Source organism: Salarias fasciatus, chromosome 14 (assembly GCF_902148845.1).
Source record: "Salarias fasciatus chromosome 14, fSalaFa1.1, whole genome shotgun sequence".
Lineage (NCBI taxonomy): Eukaryota > Metazoa > Chordata > Actinopteri > Blenniiformes > Blenniidae > Salarias > Salarias fasciatus.
Window position 1 is genome coordinate 14,441,939 of NC_043758.1, and position 15,619 is coordinate 14,457,557.

The 15,619-nt window shown below is 40.4% G+C and overlaps 2 protein-coding genes across 2 annotated transcripts in view; one reads left to right on the forward strand and one right to left on the reverse strand.

The window, feature by feature from the left end:
- Positions 1-3,189, forward strand: part of LOC115400577 (neprilysin) — a 44,784-nt gene extending 41,595 nt beyond the window's left edge. The window contains 1 exon segment of the mRNA XM_030108560.1: positions 26-3,189. Coding sequence (XP_029964420.1) covers positions 26-125 — 100 coding nt within the window. The 3' untranslated portion in view covers positions 126-3,189.
- Positions 2,155-12,189, reverse strand: LOC115400747 (sarcoplasmic/endoplasmic reticulum calcium ATPase regulator DWORF-like). Its single transcript, XM_030108765.1, has 2 exons — positions 12,082-12,189; positions 2,155-2,178 (listed from the first exon to the last, which is right to left on the reverse strand). The coding sequence occupies exons 1-2, from the start codon at positions 12,187-12,189 to the stop codon at positions 2,155-2,157; spliced, it is 132 nt and encodes a 43-aa protein (XP_029964625.1).
- Between the last annotated feature and the right edge of the window lie 3,430 nt (positions 12,190-15,619).

A 15,619-nucleotide genomic window follows, 5' to 3' on the forward strand; every position in this document is an offset into this window, starting at 1 on the left:
TCATTCTCCTGGGTGTGTTTCGCAGGGTACTGGGCTCCCTGCAGAATTTTCCAGAATTTGCCAAAGCGTTCAACTGCAACAAAAGCAGCTACATGGTCCCCGACAACATCTGCCGTGTGTGGTGATTGGTGGACCTCTGGGATGGGTCCCTCCCTGTCCCCCTGCGGTACCTCTCCCCTCTGACTGTCGCAGCACTCACGGGGGGTCACGGGGAAAGTGGAGGCTTCCCTTAACTCTTTCCTGGATGGACCATGGCTGGTGGACTGATACTGCAGTGTGCACTCCATCCGAGGACGGCGGCAGCGGCAGACTGTGCCCTCGCGGACAGACGGAGCTCTGTCTCCTCCAACTCTTGATACTGTGGTTCATTCAATCAGCCTGATTATTCTCCCACTCACTGGATACAATCACTCCTTGTGTTTTTGTTTTTCTCTCTCCGTTCTCATCTTGTCTTACTGAGCATTTCTGGGTCTGCCAATGTGTATTTGTGAGCGCGTATGTGGATATGAGGAGTTGGCAAGAGAGGGGCAGACAGACAAATGCGCTCAGCCCACTGGCATATGAATACACCACTCACCCACTCAGAAACATGTAACAGGGCTGAACCACTGTACTGTATGTGGGACTGAGCTGTATGTCTCTCACAGAAAACCAAGCTGGTTCTAGCCTTTATTTACATGCCGATAGACAATGTACTCCTAACTCGTACCCTTTGTTTATGCCTAGTCTAGATTAGGTAACTTATAACAGAAAAATCAGAATTTATTTTGTCAAAATATTTAACCGTGATTACATATTTACAAAATGTTCTATATTTAATGTTAATAATTTTTCTGCAGTCGACAGGTGGCTGCAGTTCATTAGCAGAATGAAGATAATAAACCAAAATGAAGTTTTTTGCCTTTAAGATGACAGCTGGTCATAGATCACTGAGCTGACAATCGACAGACACCAGACCTTTTTCGTATGTTTTCTGAGCCTCCCGTCTGCATCGGCGTGGATGGGTGTCTTTATGTGTTTTCCAGTCTTTGTGAGTCATTGATTATCACTGCCAGCTCTTTGTCAAGCAGTTTAGTATGCCTTACAGTCGTGCTATCGTGCATGTGAGTGTGTGAGCATCGGTGAGAAAACAAAGGGTGAGAAAATGTATCATCAAAGAAGTAGTTTTGATTTTTTTTTTCTTTACTTTTTCACGGAGAATCAGAGAAAACTGACACAACTCTCACGCCTGCACGCTATGGCGTGTTCGGCTTACTCTTATCAACAGCAAGAGCAGCTGTCATGACACAATTTGCAGAAAATACATTGCATCTCATTCCTTCAATACAGATATGCACTATTATTACTGAAATATTTTTTAATGCAATCAGGCCCAGTTTTAATATTAAGCCTGGTGTGGTTTGATCCCCAATCCAAAAACTGGTTAATTATGAGACTGTATGGAACAGTGTGTGGGACCGATTGGCATCCTTCTTGCATTTGCAAAGCAACATCTGACCTGATTTACAGCTGTTTTTTTTTTTTTTTTTTTTTTTTTTTTTAAAGTGTGGGATGGGTCTCTCTCTGTTGGCGCCGCAGAGCTTTGGATTGGGTTGCAGAAACAGGAAAAGTGAAATGCTCAACTTTAACCTATTCTATTAAGGCAGATTTTACAATAGTTTCTCTTTTCTAAATATAATGGGGGTTATGATAAAATAAGTGAAACCGTTACCACAGCTGCAGACTTTATATAAAGACTTGTCAGGTATTTTTCAAGTGTGATCAACAGTCATTATTCAGAATATCATATGTAATTTAAAAAAAAACCAAAACAAAACAAAAGAAACCCAGAAAAACCCAGTATTAAAATTTAAGGGCAGTGAAAATTGATTCAACCTTATGATTTTAAACCGTATGTTTTTCCTGTTTTATAAAACAAATGAATTATACAGACTTATACACCAAATCATGATGGTTAAATGATAACGCTGCAGTCTGCTGTGTCAAATTTTGGTGTGCTGATTAAAACACTGTCTTTGCAGAGACTGCTAATAACCATGAGATTGTTGGTGTAGCGAGTGTGAAATACCTTCAGTAGCTGACACTTTATTGTTAATTCCTCGCACGTGTTTCTGTCTCTTCGCTCCTTCGAGCAGGGCAATCAGGACCACCAGTTTACTGCTGGTACGGAGTGTTTTCCTGCACACAGAGACATAAATACAGACGTAAAGGCCGTTGTAGACCATTGCAATCAGTCTTAAACTGGTGCGTACCCCTCAATCACTACAAAAGAACAAAAAATTATGGTTTTTACAAGATACTGTGCTAGAAAGTTATGTTAAACATAGGTGCAAAGCAAGAAATTGGACTTTTTGCATCTATTCACTGAAATATGCGATTTTTTCAAATTTGTATGATTGGAGTGGGATCGTTTTCTCTTCACTTGGAAACATTGATATGCGTAATCATAAAATGTTGAACCACCCTTCAAGAAAAGCATTTTGATGTCTACCTAGGTTTCATCATATGACAGTATTATCCATTGATCGAGTTTGATTTTTTTCTAGGCCTTGAAGCAAGTCAGATGATGTTAATCTTTTGAATACTTTATTATTTTATACATTTCAAGCTGTGGAACCTTTTTGAGATTTTTTTTTTTTCTTTCAGAAATGCATGCTTTCTTTTGAAATCAGGAGATTGTATCAAGTCAGTGGATTGAAGTTGATCTGCTTTGTTTTGTCTGTTGAAATGTAACTGAGGCTGTGATGCAGGGTTGTTAATTGTGCATTTTGTTGCCTTTTCCACGGAAATGGGTGCGATGAATGACGTATGATGTTCACCGGGAGTCTAAGCCACCTCTACAGACAGCGTGCATCAGCCTCCATGTCCAGTCTTTCTACTCCGTTCCCAGATGTATTGTTCTCAAACTCATTTGTGCGAGCTTCTATTTCTCAGTCACTGTCACTCACTCCCTCAGGCTTTCTTTCTGTCAGCATCTCTCTCTCTCTCTCTCTCTCTCTCTCTCTCTCTCTCTCTCTCTCTCTCTCTCTCTCTCTCCGTCTCTCTTTCACTCCACTTGTAGAAAGACAGATATACCTCAGTTGCCTGTATTTAGATACTTTATAATAATGACCGATAATCATTTGCGGGAGCGTTTTTTTTTTCCTTTCAAAATAAATCTTTAATAACACGCTTAGTCTGAAGGAGACAAGCCTTACAAAGATTGTCAGTGCATTTCTTTCTGTGTGTGACGTATCTGTAAAAATCGTACCATAATAGAAGGGGATATTGTAATGTATATTTGGCTCTTCATGACTGAGTAACACGATATCTCGTCCGCGATAGCATTTCAGACTGCACATTATGCAGGAATTATGTAAAATTGCAGCATCTGCACATAATACATTATTTTAACTTCTTTAGAGCGCACACATTGAAATAGATGGTAATGTCAAATCGAGAACGTTAAGATATTAACACTTTTGCACTTTTGAGACTGAAGTCGACGTCTTCATATGCAGTCAATACCTGCAAACATAAAACTGCTGTGAGGGGCAATAAGAACCCAAATCACACACATTTTACAATTTCTAGCAAGACGTTGCAGTGGACGTCTCAATGGATTTCTGTAAAGGTTAATCTTCATATCACTGAGTCCATCTTGCTTTAATATGCGTCATTTGCCTCAAGGATGAATGACAGGATGAATTGGAATAATGTATAAGTTACCAAATATAGTTACTTGACTTATGAATAGTTAACTCTTTATGGGCTCTTTATCTCTATCTTTAAGCATATATCCACACCCTGCACCTAAAACCATACTGTTGGCTACTGTTGGTGAAGAATGTAGTTTTTTTTTTTCTTTAAATGGATTTTCCACAGAGAGGGCAAACATATTCATTTATGTGCAGCATTAACTCAAATTGCCCCCTACTAATTGTGCTAATGAGCAATGACGGTGTTACAGCCAATGTTGAGGTTATTCAAACGTTAGTCACAATGCAAATAAATGAGCCCGCAATATCTTTATTGCTCCGCCGAAGCTAACGCTCGATAAATATAACTCATGCAGCTATGAACCAGCAAGCACATTTCCTGGCATGCGGACGGCTCGCACCGCGAGTGAAACTGGAGAGGCAAGGCATCAGACAAACACAGAGGGGAAGAAAAAGAAAACCTTCAAGAAATATAGAGATAAGGGAGCATGGAGCCAAAGAGAATCGTAAGACACAGGATGTATAGGACGAGGATGTCAAGTACAAGGACGAGAAATATGATCAGACCTTGAAGTCAAATGTCAAAAATATCTGGAGGAATGACGAATGCAGCAGGGGCAAAAGGCCACAACACACTTTGTGCAAGTGTACAAAGCTGAGCTGGGAATTTCAAAACCTTCATTTTGTTTATTTCTTCACTTCTATTACTATCTATTTTGATTACAATATATAGGATCTGACCTTCGAGTGGTTTGCTCCACGTTGTTTCATCCGAACATCTCTATTGTGACACACAGTGGAGTAGACAGACCACTGGCATTTTTGGGAATCCATGCTGGAAACCAGAAAATGTCACCAGTGTGGCAGAGGCAAATGGGCGGGCTTTGAAAATCCAGCAGAGAGAGCATTTCATAAACCTTTGGCGGGTGATCATCCTCCTCTTTTTTTTTCTTTTATTTGTGCAAATACATCATAGAAACCATGCGTTTGAGCAGAACCATATCTCCGCCTCTCTGACACTCATTCAAGTGCTGTTTACAGGTGAATGTCATCAAATTGTCTGTTTACTGCCAAGCTCTGCTTTTTTTTTTTTTTTGCTCCCACTGGCTGGTCGCACTTGGCAGACAACTGAAAATTCACACCACCCACTTTCCTCGTGCTCTCACCCTCCCTCTCATTAGCGGCTGTGGTAGCTAGCATCACGGCTAACATTACAACACCTCAGCATGTTCCTGGGAGGTTGGAGTGTTTTGCACTTTATACATTATAGACCGCTGAGGTCCCGACTCCAAAGTGGAGTCCGGAGGGTGTTTCAGTCTCAGTTCTGATTAGATTCCATGACTTCATTTGAAATATATTGCCCTATACAAGAAAAACAAACAAACAAACAAACAAAAAAAACACACACACACACACACACACACGGAGGATTTGTGCATATGGAAAATTAAGACTTGATGACAGTTGTGAGAAAGTGACCCATGCCAGACCTTCTCTTGTTTTTGTTCTCGGTGCAGGGTTCTTGTACCCTCTGTTGCCCTCCGGTCATAAAATGACTCAGTTTTCCTTCGTGTGCCCTTTGGCTGACCCTAACAGTGGGTCCCGAGGTATGTGTGAGTTTATGCGTGTGTGTGTGTGTGTTGGGGAGGGGGGGCTCAAAGGCAGCTTTTGGAATGTGTGTGTGTGTGTGTGTGTGTGTGTGTGTGTGTGTGTGTGTGTGTGTGTGTGTGTGTGTGTGTGTGTGTGTGTGTGCCTGTGCCAGAGGCACAACACTTTATGTGTCCCTCACACACATGCAAACAAAACCACCCCGTGTGTCCACACTTTGACGCGTTTGAATTGGAATAATAAGTGAGAAAATGTTTCAGGTTGGCAATTTGAGGACACATTGAGGTGTTACACTCCTAATTTGACAGGAGCTCTTATTGTGAAGTGCACCCTGAGTGTGCTCTCGTTTTTAATGGCCACTGACAATTACTCGTTCTGAATTCAAAGAGACTGAGTTTTCTATTAAAGTTAGTTTTAACCGACATGACTGGACTGTAATACCAATACAATTTTCAAGAACAGACGTAGCTAATAAGAAAAAAAAATCACTTTGCTTTATGCACCTATACAAAAATCTTTATAGTGGAACTTGGCTTGTTTAATCAATCAAGTTTAAATCAAGACTCCCAAGATTGAACAGCAAGATTAGCAGACAAAGATAAAAAAAAAAAAAAACAACTCTTGTGTATCTTGTATTTTGATAGCACAAAGAATTATGCATTTGATGATCTCACAAATTGTTTTTCACTGAATAATGAGCCTGAAAGATTCCACATTTACCTGACACACGCTCTGATTGAACCAGACTTAGAGACAGAGCTGAATCAAATACCTCATTAAATTACGTTTTCATCTTGATGAACCTCAAAATGTGGCGTGTTTTATTTACTTCCATGTAAAATGCATTAATTTATCTATAATCTTTAAATATCCACATTGAGTTAATTTATATAAAACAGTGACCTCCTGTGGTTGTTTAACAAATGTGTTTTTTTTTTTTTTTTTTACCTCTTAAATGATTTACTTCTGCTAGGATCAGTGCAGATGAAATGTATAAAATGTAATGAATTACATATAGCCTTTACAGACTTTAAAAACAAAATGTCTTATCCACATCTAAAGCTTCATACATCTCACCGTCGGCAATGAACTACTCAAGTAATAAATGATGTGTTTAGGTAACCAGATCCTGATTTGCAGGTACTGTGCAATCTAAATGTTCTAGTAAGGAGAGTAACCACCGATCCTTTCAGCAGAAGAGAGGTGAAAGATCACTTTCACTGCTTTCACATCTTAGTGCACACTGTGACACTTAAGACCATGCAAGTCTTATTAACTGCTTCCATTTCAGATCTGCCATGAAGGTCACATCATTTAATTGGCTCGGCTCTTAGAATACTATCACAACTGGTAATACCAATTTCTTCCTTAAAATTCAGAATTGTGAGGTTATTCCTCACTTACAGAGTCCTCATCTTCATACCACTGAGATGCCAAATAATCTATAAAAGCAACCGCCACAGTTTGCCCTTTAAGCACCGTTGTTACTCAGATACAGTAAATTGAAGTGAGATGGATAGCAGAGACATCAGCTCCCAGATGTTTCAAACGATTTACGCAATTAGGAAAAGTCTTTATACTCCAGATCCTCCTCACCTGTAAAAGTTGTTTACTCCAGACTGCATTACCGACATTAAGTCAGGGATTTAATGTCTTCAGCTTGTTCAAAATGCAGTAACTCTATGAGAAATGCATTTCTGTAAATTTGGTTTTGAGTACCAGAATTTATTTTAAGGTTGTATTGATTTTTTTTTTCTTTTTTTTTTCTAAGAAGCACAGCTGGATCTGGCCTACAGCTAGTACTAAAACAAACCAGTGATTTCCTTGCGAGTTAGTCAAGAGCATCTGAACGAGAGAGAGAGAGAGAGAGACAGAGAGACAGAGAGACAGAGAGAGAGAGAAACAAAACATGTAGGGTCCTTTTACTATTCCCTAAACAGATTTCACACTGAAGGAAGGGGCTTGGATTTTTTCACAACATCCCTTGGGTTTCTAACAACCTGCCTGAGGCTAGGTGGTTTCAGGGCCACATAAATATTAGGAGTGCAGTGATGGTAATACTGAAATCCCGGTATGACCACTCGTACTGCTGCCATCCACTCCAGACTTGACGTCAGAATGCATATATGACTATAATTAGTTTAATATAACAGCTCTGCAATATGCTGTTGTTGGAGAATACGCAGAAAGCAGCTGCTTGAACTGGGTTCAAATGTTCAGTGGGAACATCTGTCTGCCTGACGTCGTAAACACGACTTTTCTGTTTTCGCTAAACAATTGAAAGCAGTCAGGCAAACATGTAATCTAAACAGCAGAAACCCAGAGTTATGTCTGAGTTAATTTACTTCACCTGGAAGATACAGCTCCATGTGGTGCATATAAATAATGATCTATTAGAGTAAAAAAAAAAAAAACAAAAAAAACACGATTGTGAAGTAGAATGCGGTTTTTAGTTGTGATTCATACCTCGATGTGGCGTCAAGCTTTGCTGTCATTGAAGCTGACTGACAATTCAGATAGTAAAAGCAATTTTACAACTACTCTTGTAAGCAATATGATACTTTTAGAAGATCACTCTGTGCGTGTGTGTGTGTGTGTGTTTGTGTGTGTGTGTGTGTGTGTGTGTGTGTGTGTGTGTGTGCGCGTGTTTTAGTGAAAGGTTATGTGGAGTTCTTGGGAGAAACTGAATATTGAAAGCAACAGATAAGCCTTAATTAATAAGGTAATCTATTACAGCTACTGTGAATTAAAAAAAAAACAACTTTATCTAATTCTAAAGCTAACAGTTGACCAAGTGAGCAGAGCAGCATCACCTCCACAGCTGTATTCATGTGCAACTGAAGGAATGACTGACAAGCACATGAAAACTCCATGAATTGTAATTACATAGTGCTTATGCATCAACAATAGTTGCATTACAGTAATGCATTGCATATTAATTAAAAACTAACTCTACCCTTATGAGCACCAGAATAACACTGCATGAGCCTTTCTTTTGCTGCAGTTCCAACACTGGTCCTTGGAGGTATCAATCCCCTTAGATCTCTGCAAGTGTGCTTCCTTATCTGCCACCGGGATATATGGATCGTATCGCTTAAAGACGGCTATACATTGTGAAATTTGAGGAAAATCTGAAAAAAGATGAGGAATTTTGGGTTATGAGGTTTGTTGGAAAGTGAGACCAGATTGCAGATGGCTGTTGACATGATTGTGGGGCCACATATAGCCTGAGATTTATGATTTAAAACACATACAAACTGAGCAGATAATAGAGTGACGATTTACTCCAGCAAGCATATGTAACGTGCAAAGGTTCTAACACAAAACCCTGTGGAATTTCATGAGTAGCTTTTCTCTTGTAAGTTTGCTTACTTATTCTCCAAAAGCAATGTTTTCCTGACATACCAGATAACATTTTTTTGCGTACTAATTTATGCCATAGCAGTCATTATTTGTGCCGCCAAACCTGCTGTCATGGACAAGTTTATGAAATACATGTTGCCCAGTGAAGCAGGCTGTGAATTCATAATACTGCTAGAATTGCACAGTCTGTCGAAGCATAAGTCATGGACCATATATAGGATCGCATGAATCAGTGAACCTTGACTGCCCGTGGCCCCGTTGTCAGTTCGCCTTTTTTCCTCAACTTATGATAAATACTAAGCACTGCATCGGAGCCGTGGGTTTAGAGATGCTCGGACACAATGTTCCAGCAGTCACAGTTTGAGTCTAAATCACTCAAAATCTTTCACTTTTTCTGCTTTTAACACAGTAACTTTGAAGACTACATGTAATAGATCTCATCCTGTAACAGGTGCCATGATAAAGAGATGATCAGTGCTGTTTGTTTCGTCCATCAGCGGTCTTAATGTTACGGCTGATCAGCGTGGGCTCGTGCCCCAGAGAGACTGCGTGTGTAAGCGTCTTTGCTTACATGATGTGTGAGCAAGTGGTTGTTGATTTACACGTTTTTAACCGCGCTTCAGCGCTGCGGTGAAGAAAGTTTCCATCCTGGGCCTCGTTACCTTGCCGGAGCGGCGGCTGCATCTGGTGCACATTTCGAACCTGACACTAAATGTAGAAGCTTATTTGGCCGGTGCAGAATTATAAGGTTTACGCTGCTTTCCGACTGGAAAGTGGATGTGGCATGACCTGCTGCAACAACCAGACAATCTAATTCCCTGTTATTAAAGGCAGACTTGAAAATACCCTTTAAAGCTGACAGTGGTACTATTAAAGAATCTGAGACTCGGACGTAATGTCAACTCCTGACTTCTCGGGCGAACGGGAGTTGTTTGATTGCTTTCGCTGAAGTCCAAATAATGGGCTGAGACGTTCCACGCTGAGCTTAATTTATGTTGAGTTTTGTAATTCATGCAAAAGGAAAGCTGTTCGTCAAGTGCTCGCTTTTGATAAAACAAATTAGGATCGAAATTCCCTCTCTGGCATCCGAGCACATAACAATTAGACGTGTTGAAGAAAGTCTGAGTCCCCACCCAATTTTCTCTCTATTGTTTTTCTCTGCGCATCCTATGAGAGTGTGGAACGACTCAAAACAAAAAAGATAGATTTGTGGTAACCATGGAAACGGCAGTGCAAGTCCTAATACCCAATATGTTTTGATGTCCAGCTGTGTGACATGAATACACAGAGGAAGCGCACTCACAACTTTTAAGGGAGATGCATTAATATGTTTCTTCCTCAGTCATTTACATGAACCCTATCAGTTATGAAAACATAATTCTCACATGGATCACAACATAGAATCCAATTTGAAGAAGTGGTTACCTGTCTTGCCCTATGACCAGAATCTTCATATTCACCCTGAGCTTGAGTCACATTTCACCAAATTTTAATCTATAGTCACATGCGTGAGGTTAATTGGTGATCTTTAGCTACTACAGGTGTGAATCTGGGTGTGTGTGGTTGTTTTTTTTTTCCTCTCGGTTTGCCCCACGATGGATCAGTGACCTGTCATGAATGTACTCACCTTTGGAGCTCAGATCAGATTTAGCCACATACAGCACTGAATCTGAAGAAACATTGTGATAAAATATGAAATAATCTTTCAATAAGTGTGGGAGTGTTACAAAATTCTCGAGGCGCGACGGCCACCAATTGCTTAGGAGTGAACGTAAAACCAGTTGAGAGTCACTGCTGGAGAAGGTCAACTTGCTTTAATGCTTGCAACTCAGTGCATAAATAGTCATTGGACAATTAATTCCTTAACATAAATAAACTACTTCAAACATGAAAAATTGTAAATGTGGAGAAAAGCATTTTGGTCACCATGAAGTAGACCAGAAGCTAACACACAGACACTCACACACACACACACACCACACACACATTCCAAAAGCTGCCTGACTGTAACCCTAATTACAACCTTGGCCTTAAAAACACTTAATAACTCATAAAAACATGCAAAATATGTAAAATCCAGTGTGTTTGCTGCCATCAAAGCAGGACAGATGTTTTACACAGAAACGAAAACAATTCCACAAACACAGTTTCACGTTGCATCACTGCATTTACATTGTTTGATGAATGATCAAGGGTTACCTCGAATATCATAGTTTTCCTAAGTTTACAGTGTAATCACATTTGCAAAAGGATTCAACTTAATTTGCCTTTAATCCAAAAAAAGTCAATTGTTGTGACCAGCTTTTTATCCTTTGAGAGGTGCAGGTCATACCAGTATGAATATTTAATGTAAGTATGTCACCACAAAATGAGTAATACAAGCGCCCGTTCACACTGAGGTGTATACAAGGCAATTCAATCTCTGAGTCATAAAAGGTAATACGCTTCAGCTCTGAAGAGCTCGGCTCGTGGAGGTACAGCAGCCTGGATATGCATTGCATCTGTCAGTGTTCATAGAAACAGCTGGGTGTTCTCATTAGGATATAGCTGACGCCTGAGTTAATGGATTTTGTTCCACAATGCCTGAAAGCGGTAGAATCCACAGTGTATAAAGCATTATATAATCTGTCCGATAGCAGAGGAGAAAATTTGAGAAAAATGTTTATTTGAGTAATTTATAACAGAACACACCGTTTTTCATGTCAAACGAAGCTTCGTTTAGAGCAAAAATATCATTACCGCTGGACCATCCCGGCTGTTCATTGCAAGTTATGGCATGTTTTCGTCCAAACATTTTCATGTGTCTGCCAAAAAAAGATGACAGAATGCATCGAATGGAAAATGGATATCAGTCATAGAGATGATGTCTTCTTTTCTTGGTCTCCGGGAAGGGATACCACGTTTCAGAGATGAAGTCAATTTCTTCCTCATACGCCTCTTTTCTGCCAAGGAAAGAAAATCAAAATCCATTAGCCGAACAAACACACAAGCTGAGTCTACAGCCTGATTAGTTTGAATTCAAAGAGGAGGATATTTACTGCATTTATTGAAAGTGTTTATTTTTAAGTTTGAGCTGCACAATGCCACCGAGACCAGATGAAAAAAAATTAACTGATTACCAAAGGTGTTTCGGTACTTTAGAAAGCATGAAGACCAGTCCTTTGCTGAATGAAAGTTACTCAAACACCACGGCAATGTATTGAATGTTTCCTGAAGTGTTTCAGTCTGGATAAAAGTGGCAGAGCTGCATGTCAACCTGACCTACTTTGCACCGCAGTGCCACAGATATTTCAAATGATTCACAATCAGTCATTTCACGTGCAATGGATACACTTACTTAAGTAATTAAAGTTTTATTTTTTTTGGCATTGTTTTCTTCAGAACTTATACATACAAAGATGGAGTCATGTACCCAAGCAAAAATGAAGACAAAGTAAAGGACTGCCAGGCAGCCGACAAGCCACCCTATCATCAGCAGAACAGGCAATAGTGACGATGCCGAACCCGCAGCTGAAGACATGAAAACACAGAAACAATCATCATGAGTTCCAAAGGTGTGAAACGATCCACTGAATTCAACAAAGTGTCGTCTTGTATCTGAGTCATCCTGGTGGGACATGTGTTCCTTACCTCGGTGGGATGTGACACTTCTCTCTGCTCTAATCTTTGTGTTGTGATGGGTGCAAAGCCGGGCTCCGTTCCGGGGGGGAGAGTTCACGTCAGCATCTTGCAAGGCAGGGTGAAAGAAATCTGCTGCACTTGGTATTAATTCCATTCTGAGTTTTTTCTTGGGTCCCAATTAACGACAGCGCATTCTTCTCCCATCAACATTTGCAATGGGAACAACAGTCCTGACAGAAACTTAGAGTTTTCTCTTATATTTTTGAGGTGAGACTATTTCTGTCACATTCTTTTCTCAATGGACCAAGTCCCAGCTGCTCTGAGCCCTAGGCTTCTCTTCTAGCATCCCAAAGGAAGACTTTTTACAGCTGGCAACTGTGTCTCCAGAGGGTGTTCTGGATATTCAGTCGGGTGAATTCTCAGGTCAATATGAAGCTGCAAAAAGGTACAAATATTTATGCCTCTGAAAGTGTTTGTCGGTGTGAATGGGACAGCCTACTTATGTGAATGAGTAAATGATAAATGAAGAAAGCTGTGTTGTGACTTTGCTTCTAGTGGAATCTGAACATGCTCACACAGTTGGTGTGTATCCATGCAGGGTACTTCCACACCACTGGCAGTCTGTCCGGGCTTCAGTGTCCTTTCTGAGGACCGGGCAAGACAAAGAATCAATCCACCGACCCCGATATGGGAAGGCCACCTGCTGCACTTACTGCGCCACAGCCGTGACCTGCCAGTGACCTGACAATCGCCGAGGTCATCTTTGAACAGCTCCAGGTCGCCTATAACAAAACCCTATGGATAAATCTGGCAAAGCAGGCGGATGGGCTTTAATTATATAGAACATTTTTACTGGTTCAGCTGTCTCAACGTGATTTATCACGTACACCCATTCCCTCACACAGCTGCCATGCAAGCTGCTTGGACATGATTGGGAGGAACTCGGGTTCAGAGTCTTGCCCAAGGACACTTCAACACATGGACGGGCTGAGACCAAATCGCCAGCATTCCTATTCGATGGGTTTGATAAATGACCAGTCCAAATCCTCATGGCGGGCGGACATTTAGGATTCATGTTTTCATTTATATTTGTACATATATTTCATCCATCCCTTCATTGTCTTGTTTGAGTTCCAGAGGTATAGAGCAATACCGTGCTCGTGTCTGCTCTTGAAGGTAGACAGTGTTAAAGTCTAGTTCCGACCACGGATAAAAGCCTCTCAATTTAAAGAGAGGAGCAGTAATTATTGAAGACCTTTTAAGAACTAATAAAGAATGAAGAGGGAGAGCAGAGGGAGAAAGAGATCAGGTGGTCTAGAAAGTGGAGGGCACAGGATGAATGAGACGGAGGAGGAATAGCAGAAGGGAAAAGAAAGGACACTCGTGGTGTAATTGGATGAACACTTGCAACTGACAGGGACTGCTCCTGAAAATGACAGCTCTCTTCTTCTCCTTCTAACCCTCTCAGCATTAATAGGCCTCTTTAATCTTTCCCCCTGGTAATTGCACATCCACACAATCACCCTCACATGCCAACATATAGCCCAGCATTTCCATGACGAGATCCCAGATATATGGGAGCCAGAGTCAAAGCTGTCACTGAGGTTTCGAGCTGCTGATGGAATCTACTCACTTATTTTGTACGTCCATGCCACGGAGTCTTATTTAAAGGTAGGAAGAGTTTCAGCTGGATCATGTATTTTGAAGCATCCATCCCTGGTGATGTGAATAAACACATGAGGGTTTTGCTTAAGCACTGTGTACACAAAAAAATTACTTTCCGCTCTATTGTTTTTCATTAAAAATTTCTTCCTGCTAAAGCAAATTTTTATTTCCCTCACTTGAGGTCGTGGAGGCTGTATGTCAGGGGCTTTGTCGTGCCCCTCTTCGCTTTGGTATGCCGAACAAACCACCTCTGTTCAAGTAAGCATCCATTCTTGTTAATGAGCTGGGACATGGGTTATGGTTTTGAGCACCAGACAAAATTTGATATCTAATTTGCATCTTTTTATTTCTTGCTACATTCATTACTTTCATCTGGATGTCTGTATATTCTCATGTCTCATGGGTTACCTAATTAATGCGGTTTATACTTTCCTCATTATTTGGACTTCTCTTGTCGGATTCTTGTACCCCAACAGATGCACATCAGTGCTTTTGCAGATTTGCCCATAGGATTCACAGACTTTGGCTACAGGAGGACACCTTGTTAATGGCGCAGGTGCTATTTCTCATGTGGGTTGCAGCGATAGTCGGTATGCTCCATGTTTATTCAAGATGTCACAAACAGCAGTGAAATAAAAATAAATAAATAAAAGCTTTGTTTCTTGTGAAATTGTGCCATAATAAAGCAATAAAATTGTGTTTTGCTTTCTAAGAAAGTCTACTAATCTTATCATTCTGAGTGATTCATGCAATAATTTTCAGACATATTTCATTCTTTGCAGTTTTAACTAGCTGCACTATATTGAGCTTCTAGTTTCTTTCCTCAGTCTTTGCAGTGGAATAAAATGATAAAATGAACAATGACCTACTCAACGTGACCAGCTTCACTTGTTGGACCTTTCTGGCAGCTGATACTTGGCTAGCAGAAAATAGCAGTCTGTTGCCATTACGATAATTGGAAAAGATAATAATTTTGCACGCTCAAAATGTGGATCTTAGCCTACATTTTTGCTTCTTGTTGTTGCTGAATATTCCTCAGTCTTTAATGTTGCGGCAAACACCTTTGTGGTGTTTGATGTACTCATGGTGAGGAGAGAAGATTTTTTGTGTGCCAACATAATGATGATTTCTATCCTTATTAATTTTGTTGTGAATCATTTCCAAAACCCTCTTCTCTTATTTTACACATATGTGTCTGTGTCGAAGCCTCACAGGACAAAACCCACAGCTCTGAGCCTCTGTGTTCTGTTTCCAAGTTTTCCAATGTTCATCTGGCCTTTTTTTTTTTTTTTTTTTTTTTTGCTCTCATTTTCTTTTCCAGAAAACAACAACAACAACAACAAAAAGGATAAATGTAAGCAGTTTGAACTGTTTGCTTGCTTTGGCAACAATCGCGCTGCAAAGAAACGTTCACCTCTCTGTTGTTCTCTGTCTTGTTTGTCCTCTTGGGCACTTCTAGACCTGGATGGGAACACCCTGCAGGTTTTCCATATGTATCTTCATGGATGTCCACAGAAAGCCTGACAAGAAGCCACTCCTGTCCATCAAGTGAAATGAATATCTCAAACCAAACAGGAATGTAGCCCTCTGGAAATGCCCACCTTTGCCCCAACCCCCACCAATCGAGGCAGATGCTTGATTTATATATAAAGCTGTTAAAACAC

Bases quoted from the DNA above. Each gene is read 5' to 3' on its own strand.
- LOC115400747 (XM_030108765.1), bottom strand. From the start codon at position 12,189: ATGTCTTCAGCTGCGGGTTCGGCATCGTCACTATTGCCTGTTCTGCTG. The intron at 2,179-12,081 runs GTACATGACTCC...CTCTGTGTGCAG, and splicing joins TTGTCTTCATTTTTGCTTGG to GAAAACACTCCGTACCAGCA.